General features: G+C 59.0%; 1 protein-coding gene across 1 annotated transcript in view; it reads left to right on the top strand.

The window, feature by feature from the left end:
• LOC139245759 (protein capicua homolog) overlaps window positions 1-22,233 on the top strand; it is an 88,116-nt gene that overhangs the window by 45,863 nt on the left and 20,020 nt on the right. Inside the window, exons 2-5 of the mRNA XM_070871276.1 lie at window positions 3,003-3,171; window positions 3,872-4,074; window positions 10,659-10,884; window positions 11,779-11,876. Coding sequence (XP_070727377.1) covers window positions 3,003-3,171; window positions 3,872-4,074; window positions 10,659-10,884; window positions 11,779-11,876 — 696 coding nt within the window. The remainder of the gene's footprint in view (window positions 1-3,002; window positions 3,172-3,871; window positions 4,075-10,658; window positions 10,885-11,778; window positions 11,877-22,233) is intronic.

Below are 22,233 nucleotides of genomic sequence, written 5' to 3'. Positions count from 1 at the left end.
GGGGCGGGCAGTGCGGTGGTTCGGGGCGGGCAGTGCAGCAGTCGGGGGTCGGGGCGGGCAGTGCCGGGGTCGGGGTGGGCAGTGCGGGGGTCGGGGTGGGCAGTGCGGGGGTCGGGGCGAGCAGTGCGGGGGTTCGGGGCGGGCAGTGCAGCAGTCGGGGGTCGGGGCGGGCAGTGCGGTGGTTCGGGGCGGGCAGTGCAGCAGTCGGGGGTTGGGGCGGGCAGTGCGGGAGTCGGGGGTCGGGGCGGGCAGTGCGGGGGTCGGGGCGGGCAGTGCGGGGGTCGGGGGTCGGGGCGGGCAGTGCGGGGGTCGGGGCGGGCAGTGCGGGGGTTCGGGACGGGCAGTGCTGAGGTCGGGGGTCGGGGCGGTCAGTGCTGGGGTCGGGGGTCGGGGCGGGCAGTGCAGGCGTCGGGGCGGTCAGTGCGGGGGTCAGGGGTCTGGGTGGGCAGTGCGGGGGTCGGGGCGGGCAGTGCGGGGGTCAGGGGTCGGGGCGGGCAGTGCAGCAGTCGGGGGTCGGGGCGGGCAGTGCGGGGGTCAGGGGTCGGGGCGGGCAGTGCGGGGGTCAGGGGTCGGGGCGGGCAGTGCAGCAGTCGGGGGTCTGGGTGGGCAGTGCGGGGGTCGGGGCGGGCAGTGCGGGGGTCAGGGGTCGGGGCGGGCAGTGCAGCAGTCGGGGGTCTGGGTGGGCAGTGCGGGGGTCGGGGCGGGCAGTGCAGCAGTCGGGGGTCGGGGCGGGCAGTGCGGGGGTCAGGGGTCGGGGCGGGCAGTGCAGCAGTCGGGGGTCGGGGCGGGCAGTGCGGGGGTCGGGGCGGGCAGTGCGGGGTGGTGGCAGTGCGGGGGCCGCGGTGGTCCGTGCGGGGGTCTGGGCGGGCAGTGCGGGGGTCGGGGCGGGCAGTGCGGGCGTCGGGGGTCGGGGCAGGCAGTGCGGGGGTCGGGGCGGGCAGTGCGTGGGTCGGGGGTCGGGGCAGGCAGTGCGGGGGTCGGAGCGGGCAGTGCAGGGGTCGGGGCGGGCAGTGCGGGGTTCGGGGCGGGCAGTGCGGGGGTCGGGGCGGGCAGTGCGGGGGTCGGGGCGGGCAGTGCGGGGGTCGGGGCGGGCAGTGCGGGGGTCGGGGCGGGCAGTGCGGGGGTCGGGGCGGGCAGTGCGGGGGTCGGGGCAGGCAGTGCGGGGGTCGGGGCGGGCAGTGCGGGGGTCGGGGCGGGCAGTGCGGGCGTCGGGGGTCGGGGCGGGCAGTGCGGGCGTCGGGGGTCGGGGCGGGCAGTGCGGGGGTCGGGGCGGGCAGTGCGGGCGTCGGGGGTCGGGGCGGGCAGTGCGGGCGTCGGGGGTCGGGGCGGGCAGTGCGGGGGTCGGAGCGGGCAGTGCGGGGGTCGGGGCGGGCAGTGCGGGGTTCGGGGCGGGCAGTGCGGGGGTCGGAGCGGGCAGTGCGGGGGTCGGGGCGGGCAGTGCGTGGTTCGGGGTGGGAAGTGCGGGGGTCGGGGCGGGCAGTGCGTGGTTCGGGGCGGGCAGTGCGTGGTTCGGGGCGGGCAGTGCGTGGTTCGGGGCGGGCAGTGCGTGGTTCGGGGCGGGAAGTGCGGGGGTCGGGGCGGGCAGTGCGGGCGTCGGGGGTCGGGGCGGGCAGTGCGTGGGTCGGGGCGGGCAGTGCGGGGGTCGGGGGTCGGGGCGGGCAGTGCGGGGGTCGGGGCGGGCAGTGCGGGCGTCAGGGGTCGGGGCGGGCAGTGCGTGGGTCGGGGGTCGGGGCAGGCAGTGCGGGAGTCGGGGGTCGGGGCGGGCAGTGCGGGCGTCGGGGGTCGGGGCGGGCAGTGCAGCGGTCGGGGGTCGGGGCAGGCAGTGCGGGGGTCGGGGCGGGCAGTGCGGGGGTCGGGGCGGGCAGTGCGGGGGTCGGGGCGGGCAGTGCGGGGGTCGGGGCGGGCAGTGCGGGGGTCGGGGGTCGGAGCGGTCAGTGCGGGGGTCGGGGCGGGCAGTGCGGGGGTCGGGGCGGGCAGTGCGGGGTTCGGAGCGGGCAGTGCGGGGGTCTGGGGTCGGGGCGGGCAGTGCGGGGGTCGGGGCGGGCAGTGCGGGGTTCGGAGCGGGCAGTGCGGGGGTCTGGGGTCGGGGCGGGCAGTGCGGGGGTCGGTCGGGCAGTGCGGGGTTCGGAGCGGGCAGTGCGGGGGTCTGGGGTCGGGGCGGGCAGTGCGGGGGCCGCGGCGGTCCGTGCGGGGGTCTGGGCGGGCAGGTCGGGGGTCGGGGCGGACAGTGCTGGGGTCGGGGATCGGGGCGGGCAGGTCGGGGTCGGGGCAGGCAGTTCGGGGGTCGGGGCGGGCAGTGCAGCAGTTGGGGCGGGGCGGGCATTGCGGGGGTCAGGGGTCGGGGCGGGCAGTGTGGGGGTCAGGAGTCGGGGCGGGCAGTGCGGGGGTCAGGGGTCGGGGTGGGCAGTGCGGGTGTCAGGGGTCGGGGCGGGCAGCGCGGGGGTCAGGGCGGGCGGGTCAGGGGTCGTGGGGTCGGGGCGGGCAGTGCGGGGGTCGGGGGTCGGGGCGGGCAGTGCGGGGGTCGGGGCGGGCAGTGCTGGGGCCGGGGCGGTCCGTGCGGGGGTCTGGGCGGTCAGTGCGGGGGTCGGAGGTCGGGGCAGGCAGTGCGAGGGTCGGGGCGGTCAGTGCGGTGGTCGGAGGTAGGGGCGGGCAGTGCGAGGGTCGGGGGTCGGGGCGGTCAGTGCGGGGGTCGGGGCGGGCAGTGCGAGGGTCGGGGGTCGGGGCGGGCAGTGTGGGAGTTGGGGGTCGGGGCGGGCAGTGCGGGTGTCGGGGCGGGCAGTGCGGGAGTCGGGGGTCGGGGCGGGCAGTGCGGCGGTCGGGGCGGGCAGTGTGGGGGTCAGGGGTCGGGGCGGGCAGTGAGGGGGTCAGGGGTCGGGGCGGGCAGTGTGTGGGTCGGGGCGAGCGGGGGGTGTGGTGTGCGGTTGTCGGGCTTGGCAGGGTGTGTTGGCCGGGGGTCGTCGCGGGCCAAAACCTCACCCTTGTGCTGTGTGGGCTCCCGGCAGGTGAAGGAGGCTCACTTCAAGGCTCACCCCGACTGGAAGTGGTGCAACAAGGACCGCAAGAAGTCGAGCTCCGACATCAAACCGCCCATGGTGGGGCCGGGCGTGGTGAGGTGCAAGGAGCAGAGGGAGCGCAGCATGTCCGAGACCGGGACCCTCTCCGCCACTGCAGGTAGCACTGTCCCTCGGGTCGGGGTTCTGTGGGCGGACACTGGGGTGCATGGCCCCTTTCCCGAACGCTCGCTCGCCGGTGCCGAGCTCCCTCAGCAGCAGCCACTGAAGCTTTTTGCCCCGACTGTTCTCAGCGTGCGAAGCTCGGCGACACGTACAATGGGGCTGGAAGAAGGTCCACTATCTGATCCCGCACACATCGAGCTGCCAGGGTCAGAGGGCCCGGCCTGGCTCACTGACCGTTGTTCAGGCTTTAGTAAGCACCCGTTCACATCAACAGGAGGAGGCCCATTCAGCCCCTCGAGCCTGTTACACAGGAACAGGAGGAGGCCCATTCAGCCCCTCGGGCCTGTTACACAGGAACAGGAGGAGACCCATTCGGCCCCTCGAGTCTGTTACACAGGAACAGGAGGTGGCCCAATCAGCCCCTCGAGCCTGTTACACAGGAACAGGAGGAGGCCCATTCAGCCCCTCGGGCCTGTTACACAGGAACAGGAGGAGACCCATTCAGCCCTTCGAGCCTGTTACACAGGAACAGGAGGATGACATTGAGCTGCTTGAGCCTTGGGACGGGGTGTGTTGTGGGGGGGGGGGTGTTGTGGGGGTTGTGGGGGTTGTGGGGGTGCAGGAAGGGTGGGGTGGGTTGCAGATCACCGCGGGCCCCCTGGTCATTTACCTTGACCTTTTCTCTCTGGCCGCAGTTTCCTCGGAGATGCTGCAGGGCTGCCACGCCCCCCCGTGCACCGACTCGAAGCCCATCTCCCTGCTGCTGGCCCCCGAGCGCAGCCAGCACCCCGGGGTGGGGAGCACCCAGCTGACACGGCCCCGAGCCTTCTCCCACAGCGGCGTCCACAGCTCGGAGAAGTGCGAGAGGAACAGCGAGGCCCTGGTGGAGCTCGCACAGGTACGTTGTCGGGGGGCCGGGGAGAACTGCCGCGGAATCTTCCCAACTCGGGCGGGCGTGGGTCAACGGGGGAGCGAGCTAGACTTGGGTCTGGGGGCACCTTCAAGGGGTCAGTGAAGGAGTGGATGCAAGGTTAGCTCAGGTTGTTTATCAGGCTGGAGGGAGGTAGACAGTGGGGTTCCCCAGGGCTCAGTATTGGGACCCGTGCTCCTTCTGATATACATTAATGACCTGGACTCGGGTATACAGTGCTTAATGTCAAAGTTTGCAGATGTTGCAAAACTCGGAAATGTAGCAAACCGTGATGCGGCTCACAAGTCTTGCCCCAACTGTACAGGGTATTGGTGAGGCCACACCTGGAGTACTGCGTACAGTTTTGGTCTCCGTATTTAAGGAGGGATATACTTGTATTGGAGGTGGTTCAGAGAAGGTTCACCCGGTTGATTCCTGAGATGAGGGGGTTGACTTATGAGGAAAGGTTGAGCAGGTTGGGCCTCTCCTCATTGGGGTTTAGAAGTGAGAGGTGATCTTCCTGAAACATATCAGATTCTGAGGGGGCTTGACAGGGTCGATGCAGAGAGGATGTTTCCCCTCGTGGGGCAATAGTTTCAGAATAAGGGGTCGCCCATTTAAGATGGAGATGAGGAGGAATTTCTTCTCTCACAGGGTTGTAAATCTGTGGAATTCTCTGCCCCAGGAGCTGTGGAGGCTGGGTCATTGAATATATTTAAGGCGGAGATCGACAGATTTTTGAGCGATAAGGGAGTGAAGGGTTATGGGGAGCGGGCGGGGAAGTGGACCTGAGTCCATGATCAGATCAGCCATGGTCTTATTGAATGGCGGAGCAGGCTCGAGGGGCCGAATGGCCGACTCCTGCTCCTGTTTCTTATGTTCTTATGTCACAGGCTTCAGGGCGACATAGACAGGCTGGTGAATTGGGCAGACACAAGGCAGATGCAGTTTAACGCCGAGAAGTGTGAAGTGATGCATTTTGTTAGGAAGAATGAGGAGAGGCAATGTGAACTCGATGGCAGAGTTTTAAAGAGGGCGCAGGAACAGAGACGCTGACGTTTATGCGCAAGTCTTTGTAGGTGTTCGGACAAATTGAGAAGGCTGTTTAAAGGGCATACGAGATTCTTGGCTTTATTAATACAGACATGGAGTACAAGAGCAAGGATGTTATACTAAACCTGTATAAATCGCTGGTTAGGCCCCAGCTGAAACATTGTGTCCAATTCTGGGCACCGCACTTTAGGAAGGATGTGAAGGCCTGGGAGAGGGTGCAGAGGGGATTGACCTGAATGGTCCCGGGGATGGGCGACTTCAGTCACGTGCAGAGCCTGGAGAAGCTGGGCGTGTTCTTCTTGGAGCAGAGAAGGTTAAGGGGACATTTAGTCGTGGTGTTCAACTTCATGAAGAGGTTTGATGGAGTAGATGGGGAGAGACTGTTCCCCGGGGCAGGAGGGTGGGTCAAAACAGAAACATCGAAAATAGGTGCAGGAGTAGGCCATTCGGCCCTTCGAGCCTGCACCGCCATTCAGTGAGTTCATGGCTGAACATGCAACTTCAGTACCCCATTCCTGCTTTCTCGCCATACTCCTTGATCCCCCGAGTAGTAAGGACTTCATCAACTCCTTTTTGAATATATTTCGTGAATTGGCCTCAACAACTTTCTGTGGTAGAGAATTCCACAGGTTCACCACTCTCTGGGTGAAGAAGTTTCTCCTCATCTCGGTCCTAAATGGCTTACCCCTCATCCTTAGAGACTGTGACCCCTGGTTCTGGACTTCCCCAACATTGGGAACATTCTTCCTGCATCTAACCTGTCTAAACCCGTCAGAATTTTAAATGTTTCTATGAGATCTCCTCTCATTCTTCTGAACTCCAGTGAATACAAGCCCAGTTGATCCAGTCTTTCTTGATAGGTCAGTCCTGCCATCCCAGGAATCAGTCTGGTGAACCTTCGCTGCACTCCCTCAATAGCAAGAATGTCCTTCCTCAGGTTAGGAGACCAAAACTGTACACAATACTCCAGGTGTGGCCTCACCAAGGTCCTGTACAACTGTAGCAACACCTCCCTGCCCCTGTACTCAAATCCCCTCGCTATGAAGGCCAACATGCCATTTGCTTTCTTAACCGCCTGCTGTACCTGCATGCCAACCTTCAATGACTGATGTACCATGACACCCAGGTCTCGTTGCACCTCCCCTTTTCCTAATCTGCCACCATTCAGATAATAGTCTGTCTCTCTGTTTTTACCACCAAAGTGGATAACCTCACATTTATCCACATTATACTTCATCTGCCATGCATTTGCCCACTCACCTAACCTATCCAAGTCGCTCTGCAGCCTCATAGCATCCTCCTCGCAGCTCACACTGCCACCCAACTTAGTGTCATCCGCAAATTTGGAGATACTACATTTAATCTCCTGGTCTAAATCATTAATGTACAGTGTAAACAGCTGGGGCCCCAGCACAGAACCTTGCGGTACCCCACTAGTCACTGCCTGCCATTCTGAAAAGTCCCCATTTACTCCTACTCTTTGCTTCCTGTCTGACAACCAGTTCTCAATCCACGTCAGCACACTACCCCCAATCCCATGTGCTTTAACTTTGCACATTAACCAGAGGGACACAGATTGACGATAATCGGCGATAGAACCAGAGGGGGAGATGGGGAGAATGTGTTTACGCAGCGAGTTGTTGTTATCGGGAACACGCTGCCTGAAAGGGCGGTGGGAGCAGATTCAATAGTGACTTTCAAACCGGGAATTGGATAAATACTGGAAGGGGACAATGTGCGGGGGCTGTGGGGAAAGAGCAGGGGGAGTGGGACAGATCAATCTCAGAAACAGCACCGGCACAATGGGCCACAGGGCGTCCTTCTGCCATTCTACGAGAAGTGAACGTAAAGCAAGCAAAAGCAAAGGGCTGAGCCCAAGCTGGGGCCTTGAGGCCTGTAGGGCAACAGGGTGGCTGAGGGAAGGGGAGATGCACCATAGTTCCGGGAAAGGGGAAGTTCAGTCGGAGTGCAATGAATCTGGATCAGCACAGGGTGAGGCTGTAAGGAGGAGGAAGTGTGTGTCGGGCGGGGTGGGGGTGGACTAGAGGATTGGGAGCTCGCGAATCAGACTGCTTTGGGGTTCAGGGAATTTTCCCACCAGCGGTCGGACTGCGCAGAGCTGGCCATGGGCGGTGGAGGAGAGGTCAGCTTGAGTGTGGACACACACACAGCGAGTATGGATAACGTCACTGAGGGGCTTACATGTTCATCAGGAAAGGGGCCCCGGGGGTTGATCCAGCTCTGTGTGTGTGTGTGTGTAAGCTGTACTGCTCCTCCGACAGTGCAGCACTCCCTCAGCACTGCCTCTCCGACAGTGCGGCACTCCCTCAGTACTGCCTCTCCGACAGTGCGGCACTCCCTCAGTACTGCCCCTCCGACAGTGCGGCACTCCCTCAGTACTGCCCCTCCGACAGTGCGGCGCTCCCTCAGTACTGCCTCTCCGACAGTGCGGCACTCCCTCAGTACTGCCCCTCCGACAGTGCGGCACTCCCTCAGCACTGCCTCTCCGACAGTGCGGCGCTCCCTCAGTACTGCCCCTCCGACAGTGCGGCACTCCCTCAGCACTGCCTCTCCGACAGTGCGGCACTCCCTCAGTACTGCCCCTCCGACAGTGCGGCACTCCCTCAGCACTGCCTCTCCGACAGTGCGGCACTCCCTCAGTACTGCCCCTCCGACAGTGCGGCATTCCCTCAGCACTGCCTCTCCGACAGTGCGGCACTCCCTCAGTACTGCCCCTCCGACAGTGCGGCGCTCCCTCAGTACTGCCCCTCCGACAGTGCGGCGCTCCCTCAGTGCTGCCCCTCCGACAATGCGGGGCTCCCTCAGTGCTGCCCCTCCGACAGTGCGGCGCTCCCTCAGTACTGCCCCTCCGACAGTGGGCACTCCCTCAGTACTGCCCCTCCGACAGTGCGGGGCTCCCTCAGTACTGCCCCTCCGACAGTGCGACGCTCCCTCAGTACGGCCCCTCCGACAGTGCGGCACTCCCTCAGTACTGCCCCTCCGACAGTGCGGGGCTCCCTCAGTACTGCCCCTCCGACAGTGGGCACTCCCTCAGTACTGCCCCTCCGACAGTGGGCACTCCCTCAGTACTGCCCCTCCGACAGTGCGGGGCTCCCTCAGTACTGCCCCTCCGACAGTGCGACGCTCCCTCAGTACGGCCCCTCCGACAGTGCGGGGCTCCCTCAGTACTGCCCCTCCGACAGTGCGGCACTCCCTCAGTACTGCCCCTCCGACAGTGCGACGCTCCCTCAGTACGGCCCCTCCGACAGTGCGGGGCTCCCTCAGTACTGCCCCTCCGACAGTGCGACGCTCCCTCAGTACGGCCCCTCCGACAGTGCGGGGCTCCCTCAGTACGGCCCCTCCGACAGTGCGGCACTCCCTCAGTACTGCCCCTCCGACAGTGCGGCACTCCCTCGGCACTGCACTGGGAGTGTGGGCCTGGATTATGGGCTCAAGTCCCTGGAGTGGGACTCAAACCCGCGACCTTCTGACTCCGAGGCGAGAGCGCTACCCACCGAGCTATGGCTGAGACGAGAGAGATAACGTAGGTTAGACACGGACCGGACAGTGGGGTCGAGAGGTGCGAGCCGGGGGGTGAGCAAGAGACGAGCGAGGGTTTGTGGAACATATGCCGTGAACTTTCCTTGTGTTCTGGAGAAGAGAAAGGAGCTAGTGTAGGAATACTTCTCCCCGACAATGGGAGTAGTGTCCAGTGGACTGACGTGGGCTGCAGAGAGATTGAAAGGTGATTGAGGGAGCCGGAAAGAGGAGAGTGTGTACTCGACAGCAACCATCCCGATGGAAACAGGGCACAGTCATTCCCTCATTGCAATAATTCCACTTTCGAAGCGTCTTCAGTTCCCTCCCTGTCCCTGTAACCTCCTCCAGCCCGACAACCCTCCCAGATCTCTGCGCTCCTTCCAATTCTGGCCTTTTGCCCATGCCATATTTTAATCGCTCCACCATCGGTGGCCGTGCCTTCAGCTGCCTGGGCCCCAAGCTCTGGAACTCCCTCCCTAAACCTCTCCGCCTCTCAAACCTCCTTTAAAACACTCCTTAAAACTGACCTCTTGGACCCAGCTTTTGGTCACCTGTCCCTAATATCTCATTATGTGGCTTGGTGTCTGTAATATATTTGTTTTTGGATTCTTTGCTTAAGAATTCATAGCAACACATTTGCTATTAAGAACTAGTTGGTTTATTAACAAAGGTTTAACAATCACACAACACATTACCAGTTCATCCACCGGGCTCACAACTGCAGACCTCATCGTGGATGAGCTCGACCCAACTGGCTGGGGTTTTATTGAGCCTTGTGAACATCACGTGACTGGCTGATCCACTCACAATGCATCAGCTCCGCCAACCTGTGAGCATCCTTTACAGTGTCACATTGTGTTCGCGCTGGTTCAAGCACCTTGTGACGTTTTCATGATCATAGGCGGTCCCTCGAAGCGAGGATGACTTGCTTCCACGCCAAAAAAGGATGAGTTCACAGGTGTTTCAATGAAGGACCTGATATTCCAGATCCCGAACTACATCCTTTGGGTGGAAGATGCCAGTGTGTGGATTTTTTTAACGTGGGGTGACTGTTGCACACCAGCCACCACACGGGCGTGACAGAGCGAGGTCTTGGTCCAGGGGCAAGGGTTAACCAGGACCACTGGAGACCTGCTCTGCTGCACGGACCTAGTGTGCACATATCGCAGTGTGGGCTGGGCCCGTGCTGCCCCTGGGCCCTTGCCTCTCCCGGGCCCCGAACTCTCGCCTCTCCCGGGCCCCGAACTCTCGCCTCTCCCGGGCCCCGGGCCCTCGCCTCTCCCGGGCCCCGAACTCTGGCCTCTCCCGGGCCCCGAACTCTGGCCTCTCCCGGGCCCCGAACTCTGGCCTCTCCCGGGCCCCGAACTCTGGCCTCTCCCGGGCCCCGAACTCTCGCCTCTCCCGGGCCCCGAACTCTCGCCTCTCCCGGGCCCCGAACTCTCGCCTCTCCCGGGCCCCGAACTCTCGCCTCTCCCGGGCCCCGAACTCTCGCCTCTCCCGGGCCCCGAACTCTGGCCTCTCCCGGGCCCCGAACTCTCGCCTCTCCCGGGCCCCGAACTCTCGCCTCTCCCGGGCCCCGAACTCACGCCTCTCCCGGGCCCCGAACTCTCGCCTCTCCCGGGCCCCGAACTCTGGCCTCTCCCGGGCCCCGAACTCTCGCCTCTCCCGGGCCCCGAACTCTGGCCTCTCCCGGGCCCCGATCACGTCCCTCTACAATCTCTCGCCGCTCCTTCGCCCCGACCTCACCGCTCCTGCTGTACCTGCCCACGCTCCAATCACCGACCTGGACCTTGATGACGTCACTCTTCACTGCCGTCGCCCTCCTGCACCAGCTCGCACTGTACCCTGCCGTGGTACGCTCCACGCTGCCCCCGGACCGCCAGTCACCGCTCCGTTTATGGGACTTTTTACTACATTAACGGCGCTATGTGAATGCAAGTTGCTGCTCATAATCCGCCTTTCCCCTGTCCCCATTCTAGATGTGCTCGAGCCCACTGCCTTACCCCGGGGTCAGGTCGCAGCACGTCGCCCCGGTAACGCTGGGCTTCAGCTCCCAGCCAGCCGGCGAGGCCGTGACCTCCGGCGCCTCACTGCGGCCCTCCCACTCGCGGCCCTTCCGGTCCCAGCGCACCACCAGCGAGGATATGACCAGCGACGAGGAGAGGATGGTCATCTGTGAGGAGGAAGGGGACGATGATGTGATGGGTGAGTCTGGGGCGGGGCGGGGGTCTGCAGTCGATCGCGTCGTTCTCCACCTGACCATCGACACCAGCTGCTCCCCACTCTCCACTGGCTGACTGGAGCGTGAACAGGAGGCCGATTCAGCCCCTCGAGCCTGTTACACAGGAACAGGAGGAGGCTCATTCAGCCCCTCGAGCCTGTTACACAGGAACAGGAGGAGGCCCATTCAGCCCCTCGAGCCTGTTACACAGGAACAGGAGGAGGCCCATTCAGCCCCTCGAGCCTGTTACACAGGAACAGGAGGAGGCCCATTCAGCCCCTCGAGTCTGTTACACAGGAACAGGAGGAGCCCATTCAGCCCCTCGAGACTGTTACACAGGAACAGGAGAAGGCCCATTCAGCCCCTCGAGCCTGTTACACAGGAACAGGAGGAGGCCCATTCAGCCCCTCGAGACTGTTACACAGGAACAGGAGGAGGCCCATTCAGCCCTCGAGTCTGTTACACAGGAACAGGAGGAGGCCCATTCAGCCCCTCGAGCCTGTTACACAGGAACAGGAGGAGGCCCATTCAGCCCCTCAAGGGACTGCTGGGTTTGGGGAGTGAGGGGCTGCTGGTTTTGGGGCGGGGGGCTGCTGGTTTTGGGGAGCGGGGGGCTGCTGGTTTTGGGGAGCGGGGGGCTGCTGGTTTTGGGGAGCGGGGGGCTGCTGGTTTTGGGGCGGGGGGCTGCTGGTTTTGGGGCGGGGGGCTGCTGGTTTTGGGGAGCGGGGGGCTGCTGGTTTTGGGGAGCGGGGGGCTGCTGGTTTTGGGGAGCGGGGGGCTGCTGGTTTTGGGGAGCGGGGGGCTGCTGGTTTTGGGAGTTGGGGGAATGGCGCGCTCTCTGCTCCGTGTAAATGATTTCTCTCTGCTGTGCTCAGCAGATGAACCCTATAGCACTGCCGACATCGACCTGAAGTGCAAGGAGCGGGTGACAGACAGCGACAGTGATGGCATGTCTGGCGACGAGGGCGACAACAAGGTAAACACCTACTGTGTGCTGCCATCCTCGACTGGCTCCCCTCTCCCTCCCCGTCCTCTACACTGGCTCCCCTCTCCCTCCCCGTCCTCTACACTGGCTCCCCTCTCCCTCCCCGTCCTCTACACTGGCTCCCCTCTCCCTCCCCGTCCTCTACACTGGCTCCCCTCTCCCTTCCCGTCCTCTACACTGGCTCCCCTCTCCCTCCCCGTCCTCTACACTGGCTCCCCTCTCCCTTCCCGTCCTCTACACTGGCTCCCCTCTCCCTCCCCGTCCTCTACACTGGCTCCCCTCTCCCTTCCCGTCCTCTACACTGGCTCCCCTCTCCCTCCCCGTCCTCTACACTGGCTCCCCTCTCCCTCCCCGTCCTCTACACTGGCTCCCCTCTCCCTCCCCGTCCTCTACACTGGCTCCCCTCTCCCTCCCCGTCCTCTACACTGGCTCCCCTCTCCCTCCCCGTCCTCTACACTGGCTCCCCTCTCCCTCCCCGTCCTCTACACTGGCTCCCCTCTCCCTCCCCGTCCTCTACACTGGCTCCCCTCTCCCTCCCCGTCCTCTACACTGGCTCCCCTCTCCCTCCCCGTCCTCTACACTGGCTCCCCTCTCCCTCCCTGTCCTCTACACTGGCTCCCCTCTCCCTCCCTGTCCCCATCTCTGTCCTCTGTTCTTCATCTCCTTCCTGCATCTGTCTTCTCTCCCTCCAACCTCACCCCTTCTCTCCGTCTCCACTCTCCCCTTCTCTCCGTCTTCTCCCTCTCCTCTCCGTCTTCACTCTCTCCTTCTCTCCTTCACTCTCCCCTTCGCTCCGTCTTCACTCTCTCCTTCTCGCCTCCACTCTCTCCTTCTCTCTTTCACTCTCTCCTTCTCTCCTTCACTCTCTCCTTCTCTCCGTCTTCTCTCTCCCCTTCGCTCCTTCACTCTCCCCTTCTCTCCTTCACTCTCCCCTTCTCTCCGTCTTCACTCTCTCCTTCTCTCCATCTTCACTCTCTCCTTCTCTCCTTCACTGTCTCTTTCTCTCCTTCACTCTCCCCTTCTCTCCTTCACTCTCCCCTTCTCTCCGTCTTCTCTCTCTCCTTCTCTCCGTCTTCATTCTCTCCTTCTCTCCTTCACTCGCTCCTTCTCTCCTTCACTCTCTCCTTCTCTCCTTCGCTCTCCCCCTCTCTCCTTCACTCTCCCCTTCTCTCCTTCACTCTCCCCTTCTCTCCTTCACTCTCCCCTTCTCTCCGTCTTCTCTCTCTCCTTCTCTCCGTCTTCTCTCTCTCCTTCTCTCCTTCACTCTCCCCTTCTCTCCTTCACTCTCCCCTTCTCTCCGTCTTCACTCTCTCCTTCTCTCCATCTTCACTCTCTCCTTCTCTCCTTCACTGTCTCTTTCTCTCCTTCACTCTCCCCTTCTCTCCTTCACTCTCCCCTTCTCTCCGTCTTCTCTCTCTCCTTCTCTCCGTCTTCATTCTCTCCTTCTCTCCTTCACTCTCTCCTTCTCTCCTTCACTCTCTCCTTCTCTCCTTCGCTCTCCCCCTCTCTCCTTCACTCTCCCCTTCTCTCCTTCACTCTCCCCTTCTCTCCTTCACTCTCCCCTTCTCTCCGTCTTCTCTCTCTCCTTCTCTCCGTCTTCTCTCTCTCCTTCTCTCCGTCTTATCTCTCTCCTTCTCTCCGTCTTATCTCTCTCCTTCTCTCCGTCTTCACTCTTTCCTTCTCTCCTTCACTCTCCCATTCTCTCCTTCACTCTCCTATTCTCTCCTTCACTCTCCCATTCTCTCTCCCCTTCTCTCCGTCTTCTCTCTCTCCTTCTCTCCGTCTTCACTCTCTCCTTTTCTCCTTCACTCTCTCCTTCTCTCCTTCACTCTCTCCTTCTCTCCTTCACTCTCTCCTTCTCTCCTTCACTCTCCCCCTCTCTCCTTCACTCTCCCCTTCCCTCCTTCACTCTCCCCTTCTCTCCTTCACTCTCCCCTTCTCTCCGTCTTCTCTCTCTCCTTCTCTCCGTCTTCTCTCTCTCCTTCTCTCCATCTTCACTCTCTCCTTCTCTCCTTCACTCTCCCATTCTCTCCTTCACTCTCTCCTTCTCTCCTTCACTCTCCCCCTCTCTCCTTCACTCTCCCCTTCTCTCCTTCTCTCCTTCACTCTCCCCTTCTCTCCGTCTTCACTCTCTCCTTCTCTCCGTCTTCACTCCTTCTCTCCTTCACTCTCCCCTTCTCTCCTTCACTCTCCCCTTCTCTCCTCTCTCCCCTTCTCTCCGTCTTCACTCTCTCCTTCTCTCCTTCACTCTCCCCTTCTCTCCGTCTTCACTCTCTCCTTCTCTCCATCTTCACTCTCCCCTTCTCTCCTTCACTCTCCCCTTCTCTCCTTCTCTCTCCCCTTCTCTCTATCTTCACTCTCCTCTTCTCTTCTTCACTCTCCCCTTCTCTCCTTCTCTCTCCCCATCTCTCCGTCTTCACTCTCTCCTTCTCTCCGTCTTCTCTCTCCCCTTCTCTCCTTCACTCTCCCCTTCTCTCCTTCACTCTCCCCTTCTCTCCTTCACTCTCCCCTTCTCTCCGTCTTCTCTCTCTCCTTCTCTCCGTCTTCTCTCTCTCCTTCTCTCCGTCTTCTCTCTCTCCTTCTCTCTGTCTTCTCTCTCTCCTTCTCTCCGTCTTCACTCTCTCCTTTTCTCCCTCACTCTCCCATTCTCTTCTTCACTCTCCCATTCTCTCTCCCCTTCTCTCCGTCTTCTCTCTCTCCTTCTCTCCGTCTTCACTCTCTCCTTCTCTCCTTCACTCTCTCCTTCTCTCCTTCACTCTCCCCTCTCTCCTTCACTCTCCCCTTCTCTCCTTCACTCTCCCCTTCTCTCCTTCATTCTCCCCTTCTCTCCGTCTTCTCTCTCTCCTTCTCTCCGTCTTCACTCTCTCCTTCTCTCCTTCACTCTCCCATTCTCTCCTTCACTCTCTCCTTCTCTCCTTCACTCACCCCCTCTCTCCTTCACTCTCCCCTTCTCTCCTTCACTCTCTCCTTCTCTCCTTCACTCTCCCCTTCTCTCCGTCTTCACTCTCTCCTTCTCTCCGTCTTCACTCCTTCTCTCCTTCACTCTCCCCTTCTCTCCTTCACTCTCCCCTTCTCTCCTCTCTCCCCTTCTCTCCGTCTTCACTCTCTCCTTCTCTCCTTCACTCTCCCCTTCTCTCCGTCTTCACTCTCTCCTTCTCTCCATCTTCACTCTCCCCTTCTCTCCTTCACTCTCCCCTTCTCTCCTTCTCCCTCCCCTTCTTTCCGTCTTCACTCTCTCCTTCTCTCCATCTTCACTCTCATCTTCTCTTCTTCACTCTCCCCTTCTCTCCTTCTCTCTCCCCTTCTCTCTGTCTTCACTCTCTCCTTCTCTCCATCTTCACTCTCTCCTTCTCTCCTTCACTCTCCCCTTCTCTCCTTCACTCTCCCCTTCTCACCTTCACTCTCCTCTTCTCTCCGTCTTCACTCTCCTCTCCGTCTTCACTCTCTCCTTCTCTCCATCTTCACTCTCCCCTTCTCTCCTTCACTCTCCCCTTCTCTCCTTCTCTCTCCCTTCTCTCCGTCTTCACTCTCTCCTTCTCTCCGTCTTCTCGCTCTCCTTCTCTCCTTCACTCTCTCCTTCTCTCCGTCTTCACTCTCTCCTTCTCTCCTTCACTCTCTCCTTCTCTCCTTCTCTCTCCCCTTCTCTCCTTCTCTCTCCCCTTCTCTCCTTCACTCTCTCCTTCCCTCCTCTCTCCACTTCTCTCCTTCTCTCTCCCCCTTCTCTCCTCTTCACTCTCTCCTTCTCTCCTTCACTCTCCCCTTCTCTCCGTCTTCACTCTCTCCTTCTCTCCATCTTCACTCTCCCCTTCTCTCCTTCACTCTCCCCTTCTCTCCTCTCTCCCCTTCTCTCCGTCTTCACTCTCTCCTTCTCTCCATCTTCACTCTCCTCTTCTCTTCTTCACTCTCCCCTTCTCTCCTTCTCTCTCCCCTTCTCTCCGTCTTCACTCTCTCCTTCTCTCCGTCTTCACTCTCTCCTTCTCTCCGTCTTCTCTCTCCCCTTCTCTCCTTCACTCTCCCCTTCTCTCCTTCACTCTCCCCTTCTCTCCGTCTTCACTCTCTCCTTCTCTCCATCTTCACTCTCCTCTTCTCTTCTTCACTCTCCCCTTCTCTCCTTCTCTCTCCCCTTCTTTCCGTCTTCTCTCTCTCCTTCTCTCCGTCTTCTCTCTCTCCTTCTCTCCGTCTTCTCTCTCTCCTTCTCTCCGTCTTCACTCTCTCCTTCTCTCCTTCACTCTCCCATTCTCTCCTTCACTCTCTCCTTCTCTCCTTCACTCTCCCCCTCTCTCCTTCACTCTCCCCTTCTCTCCTTCTCTCCTTCACTCTCCCCTTCTCTCCGTCTTCACTCTCTCTCTCTCCCCTTCTCTCCTTCACTCTCCCCTTCTCTCCTTCACTCTCCCCTTCTCTCCTTCTCTCTCCCCTTCTCTCCATCTTCACTCTCCTCTTCTCTTCTTCACTCTCCCCTTCTCTCCTTCTCTCTCCCCTTCTCTCCGTCTTCACTTTCTCCTTCTCTCCGTCTTCTCTCTCCCCTTCTCTCCTTCACTCTCCCCTTCTCTCCTTCACTCTCCCCTTCTCTCCGTCTTCACTCCCTCCTTCTCTCCATCTTCACTCTCTCCTTCTCTCCTTCACTGTCTCCTTCTCTCCTTCACTCTCCCCTTCTCTCCTTCACCCTCCCCTTCTTTCCGTCTTCTCTCTCTCCGTCTTCACTCTCTCCTTCTCTCCTTCACTCTCCTTCTCTCCTTCACTCTCCCCCTCTCTCCTTCACTCTCCCCTTCTCTCCTTCACTCTCCCCTTTTCTCCTTCACTCTCCCCTTCTCTCCGTCACTCTCTCCTTCTCTCCATCTTCACTCTCCTCTTCTCTTCTTCACTCTCTCCTTCTCTCCTTCACTCTCTCCTTTTCTCCTTCACTCTCCCCCTCTCTCTTTCACTCTCCCTTTCTCTCCTTCACTCTCCCCTTCTCTCCTTCACTCTCCCCTTCTCTCCGTCTTCTCTCTCTCCTTCTCTCTGTCGTCTCTCTCTCCTTCTCTCCGTCTTCACTCTCTCCTTTTCTCCCTCACTCTCCCATTCTCTTCTTCACTCTCCCATTCTCTCTCCCCTTCTCTCCGTCTTCTCTCTCTCCTTCTCTCCGTCTTCACTCTCTCCTTCTCTCCTTCACTCTCCCCTTCTCTCCTTCACTCTCCCCTTCTCTCCGTCTTCTCTCTCTCCTTCTCTCCGTCTTCACTCTCTCCTTCTCTCCTTCACTCTCCCATTCTCTCCTTCACTCTCTCTTTCTCTCCTTCACTCTCCCCCTCTCTCCTTCACTCTCCCCTTCTCTCCTTCACTCTCTCCTTCTCTCCTTCACTCTCCCCTTCTCTCCGTCTTCACTCTCTCCTTCTCTCCGTCTTCACTCCTTCTCTCCTTCACTCTCCCCTTCTCTCCTTCACTCTCCCCTTCTCTCCTCGCTCCCCTTCTCTCCGTCTTCACTCTCTCCTTCTCTCCTTCACTCTCCCCTTCTCTCCGTCTTCACTCTCTCCTTCTCTCCATCTTCACTCTCCCCTTCTCTCCTTCACTTTCTCTCCTTCTCTCTCCCCTTCTCTCCGTCTTCACTCTCTCCTTCTCTCCATCTTCACTCTCATCTTCTCTTCTTCACTCTCCCCTTCTCTCCTTCTCTCTCCCCTTCTCTCTGTCTTCACTCTCTCCTTCTCTCCATCTTCACTCTCTCCTTCTCTCCTTCACTCTCCCCTTCTCTCCTTCACTCTCCCCTTCTCACCTTCACTCTCCTCTTCTCTCCGTCTTCTCTCTCCTCTCCGTCTTCACTCTCTCCTTCTCTCCATCTTCACTCTCCCCTTCTCTCCTTCACTCTCCCCTTCTCTCCTTCTCTCTCCCTTTCTCTCCGTCTTCACTCTCTCCTTCTCTCCTTCACTCTCTCCTTCTCTCCGTCTTCACTCTCTCCTTCTCTCCTTCACTCTCTCCTTCTCTCCTTCTCTCTCCCTTCTCTCCTTCTCTCTCCCCTTCTCTCCTTCACTCTCTCCTTCCCTCCTCTCTCCCCTTCTCTCCTTCTCTCTCCCCTTCTCTCCGTCTTCACTCTCTCCTTCTCTCCTTCACTATCCTTCTCTCCTTCACTCTCCCCTTCTCTCCTCTCTCCCCTTCTCTCCGTCTTCACTCTCTCCTTCTCTCCTTCACTCTCCCCTTCTCTCCGTCTTCACTCTCTCCTTCTCTCCATCTTCACTCTCCCCTTCTCTCCTTCACTCTCCCCTTCTCTCCTTCTCTCTCCCCTTCTCTCCGTCTTCACTCTCTCCTTCTCTCCATCTTCACTCTCCTCTTCTCTTCTTCACTCTCCCCTTCTCTCCTTCTCTCTCCCCTTCTCTCCGGCTTCACTCTCTCCTTCTCTCCGTCTTCACTCTCTCCTTCTCTCCGTCTTCTCTCTCCCCTTCTCTCCTTCACTCTCCCCTTCTCTCCTTCACTCTCCCCTTCTCTCCGTCTTCACTCTCTCCTTCTCTCCATCTTCACTCTCCTCTTCTCTTCTTCACTCTCCCCTTCTCTCCTTCTCTCTCCCCTTCTTTCCGTCTTCTCTCTCTCCTTCTCTCCGTCTTCACTCTCTCCTTCTCTCCTTCACTCTCCTTCTCTCCTTCACTCTCTCCTTCTCTCCTTCACTCTCCCCCTCTCTCCTTCACTCTCCCCTTCTCTCCTTCACTCTCCCCTTTCTCCTTCACCTCCCCTTCTCTCCGTCTTCACTCTCTCCTTCTCTCCATCTTCACTCTCCTCTTCTCTTCTTCACTCTCTCCTTCTCTCCTTCACTCTCTCCTTTTCTCCTTCACTCTCCCCCTCTCTCTTTCACTCTCCCTTTCTCTCCTTCACTCTCCCCTTCTCTCCTTCACTCTCCCCTTCTCTCCGTCTTCTCTCTCTCCTTCTCTCTGTCTTCTCTCTCTCCTTCTCTCTGTCTTCACTCTCTCCTTTTCTCCCTCACTCTCCCATTCTCTCCTTCACTCTCCCATTCTCTCTCCCCTTCTCTCCGTCTTCTCTCTCTCCTTCTCTCCGTCTTCACTCTCTCCTTCTCTCCTTCACTCTCTCCTTCTCTCCTTCACTCTCTCCTTCTCTCCTTCACTCTCCCCCTCTCTCCTTCACTCTCCCCTTCTCTCCTTCTCTCTCCCCTTCTCTCCGTCTTCACTCTCCCCTTCTCTCCTTCACTCTCTCCTTCTCTCCTTCACTCTCTCCTTCTCTCCTTCACTCTCTCCTTCTCTCCTTCACTCTCTCCTTCTCTCCTTCACTCTCTCCCTTCTCTCCTTCACTCTCATCTTCTCTTCTTCACTCTCTCCTTCTCTCCTTCACTCTCATCTTCTCTTCTTCACTCTCCCCTTCTCTCCTTCACTCTCCCCTTCTCTCCTTCTCTCTCCCCTTCTCTCCGTCTTCACTCTCCCCTTCTCTCCTTCACTCTCTCCTTCTCTCCTTCACTCTCTCCTTCTCTCCTTCACTCTCTCCTTCTCTCCTTCACTCTCTCCTTCTCTCCTTCACTCTCTCCTTCTCTCCTTCACTCTCATCTTCTCTTCTTCACTCTCCCCTTCTCTCCTTCTCTCTCCCCTTCTCTCCGTCTTCACTCTCCCCTTCTCTCCTTCACTCTCTCCTTCTCTCCTTCACTCTCTCCTTCTCTCCTTCACTCTCTCCTTCTCTCCTTCACTCTCTCCTTCTCTCCTTCACTCTCATCTTCTCTTCTTCACTCTCCCCTTCTCTCCTTCTCTCTCCCCTTCTCTCTGTCTTCACTCTCCCCTTCTCTCCATCTTCACTCTCTCCTTCTCTCCTTCACTCTCCCCTTCTCTCCTTCACTCTCCCCTTCTCACCTTCACTCTCCTCTTCTCTCCGTCTTCACTCTCCTCTCCGTCTTCACTCTCTCCTTCTCTCCATCTTCTCTCTCCCCTTCTCTCCTTCACTCTCCCCTTCTCTCCTTCTCTCTCCCTTTCTCTCCGTCTTCACTCTCTCCTTCTCTCCTTCACTCTCTCCTTCTCTCCGTCTTCACTCTCTCCTTCTCTCCTTCACTCTCTCCTTCTCTCCTTCTCTCTCCCCTTCTCTCCTTCTCTCTCCCCTTCTCTCCTTCACTCTCTCCTTCCCTCCTCTCTCCCCTTCTCTCCTTCTCTCTCCCCCTTCTCTCCGTCTTCACTCTCTCCTCTCTCCTTCACTATCCTTCTCTCCTTCCAAAACTCTCCCCTTCTCTCCTCTCTCCCCTTCTCTCCGTCTTCACTCTCTCCTTCTCTCCTTCACTCTCCCCTTCTCTCCGTCTTCACTCTCTCCTTCTCTCCATCTTCACTCTCCCCTTCTCTCCTTCACTCTCCCCTTCTCTCCTTCTCTCTCCCCTTCTCTCCGTCTTCACTCTCTCCTTCTCTCCATCTTCACTCTCCTCTTCTCTTCTTCACTCTCCCCTTCTCTCCTTCTCTCTCCCCTTCTCTCCGGCTTCACTCCCTCCTTCTCTCCGTCTTCACTCTCTCCTTCTCTCCGTCTTCTCTCTCCCCTTCTCTCCTTCACTCTCCCCTTCTCTCCTTCACTCTCCCCTTCTCTCCGTCTTCACTCTCTCCTTCTCTCCATCTTCACTCTCCTCTTCTCTTCTTCACTCTCCCCTTCTCTCCTTCTCTCTCCCCTTCTTTCTGTCTTCTCTCTCTCCTTCTCTCCGTCTTCACTCTCTCCTTCTCTCCTTCACTCTCCTTCTCTCCTTCACTCTCTCCTTCTCTCCTTCACTCTCCCCCTCTCTCCTTCACTCTCCCCTTCTCTCCTTCACTCTCCCCTTTTCTCCTTCACTCTCCCCTTCTCTCCGTCTTCACTCTCTCCTTCTCTCCATCTTCACTCTCCTCTTCTCTTCTTCACTCTCTCCGTCTCTCCTTCACTCTCTCCTTTTCTCCTTCACTCTCCCCCTCTCTCTTTCACTCTCCCTTTCTCTCCTTCACTCTCCCCTTCTCTCCTTCACTCTCCCCTTCTCTCCGTCCTCTCTCTCTCTCCTTCTCTCTGTCTTCTCTCTCTCTCCTTCTCTCCGTCTTCACTCTCTCCTTTTCTCCCTCACTCTCCCATTCTCTCCTTCACTCTCCCATTCTCTCTCCCCTTCTCTCCGTCTTCTCTCTCTCCTTCTCTCCGTCTTCACTCTCTCCTTCTCTCCTTCACTCTCTCCTTCTCTCCTTCACTCTCTCCTTCTCTCCTTCACTCTCCCCCTCTCTCCTTCACTCTCCCCTTCTCTCCTTCACTCTCCCCTTCTCTCCTTCACTCTCCCCTTCTCTCCGTCTTCTCTCTCTCCTTCTCTCCGTCTTCACTCTCTCCTTCTCTCCTTCACTCTCCCATTCTCCTTCACTCTCTCCTTCTCTCCTTCACTCTCCCCCTCTCTCCTTCACTCTTGACTTCTCTCCTTCACTCTCTCCTTCTCTCCTTCACTCTCCCCTTCTCTCTGTCTTCACTCTCTCCTTCTCTCCGTCTTCACTCCTTCTCTCCTTCACTCTCCCCTTCTCTCCTTCACTCTCCCCTTCTCTCCTCTCTCCCCTTCTCTCCGTCTTCACTCTCTCCTTCTCTCCTTCACTCTCCCCTTCTCTCCGTCTTCACTCTCTCCTTCTCTCCATCTTCACTCTCCCCTTCTCTCCTTCACTCTCCCCTTCTCTCCTTCTCTCTCCCCTTCTCTCCGTCTTCACTCTCTCCTTCTCTCCATCTTCACTCTCATCTACTCTTCTTCACTCTCCCCTTCTCTCCTTCTCTCTCCCCTTCTCTCCGTCTTCACTCTCTCCTTCTCTCCATCTTCACTCTCTCCTTCTCTCCTTCACTCTCCCCTTCTCTCCTTCACTCTCCCCTTCTCACCTTCACTCTCCTCTTCTCTCCGTCTTCACTCTCCTTCTCTCCGTCTTCACTCTCTCCTTCTCTCCATCTTCACGCTCCCCTTCTCTCCTTCACTCTCCCCTTCTCTCCTTCTCTCTCCCTTTCTCTCCGTCTTCACTCTCTCCTTCTCTCCGTCTTCTCTCTCTCCTTCACTCTCTCCTTCTCTCCGTCTTCACTCTCTCTTCTCTCCTTCTCTCCTTCACTCTCCCCTTCTCTCCTTCATTCTCCCCTTCTCTCCGTCTTCACTCTCTCCTTCTCTCCATCTTCACTCTCTCCTTCTCTCCTTCACTCTCCCCTTCTCTCCTTCACTCTCCCCTTCTCACCTTCACTCTCCTCTTCTCTCCGTCTTCACTCTCCTTCTCTCCGTCTTCTCTCTCTCCTTCTCTCCGTCTTCACTCTCTCCTTCTCTCCTTCACTCTCCCATTCTCTCCTTCACTCTCTCCTTCTCTCCTTCACTCTCCCCTTCTCTCCGTCTTCACTCTCTCCTTCTCTCCATCTTCACTCTCCCCTTCTCTCCTTCACTCTCCCCTTCTCTCCT

The sequence above is a fragment of the Pristiophorus japonicus genome, unplaced genomic scaffold (genome assembly GCF_044704955.1).
Source record: "Pristiophorus japonicus isolate sPriJap1 unplaced genomic scaffold, sPriJap1.hap1 HAP1_SCAFFOLD_234, whole genome shotgun sequence".
Lineage (NCBI taxonomy): Eukaryota > Metazoa > Chordata > Chondrichthyes > Pristiophoridae > Pristiophorus > Pristiophorus japonicus.
This window is presented reverse-complemented; position numbering and strand designations above follow the sequence as displayed.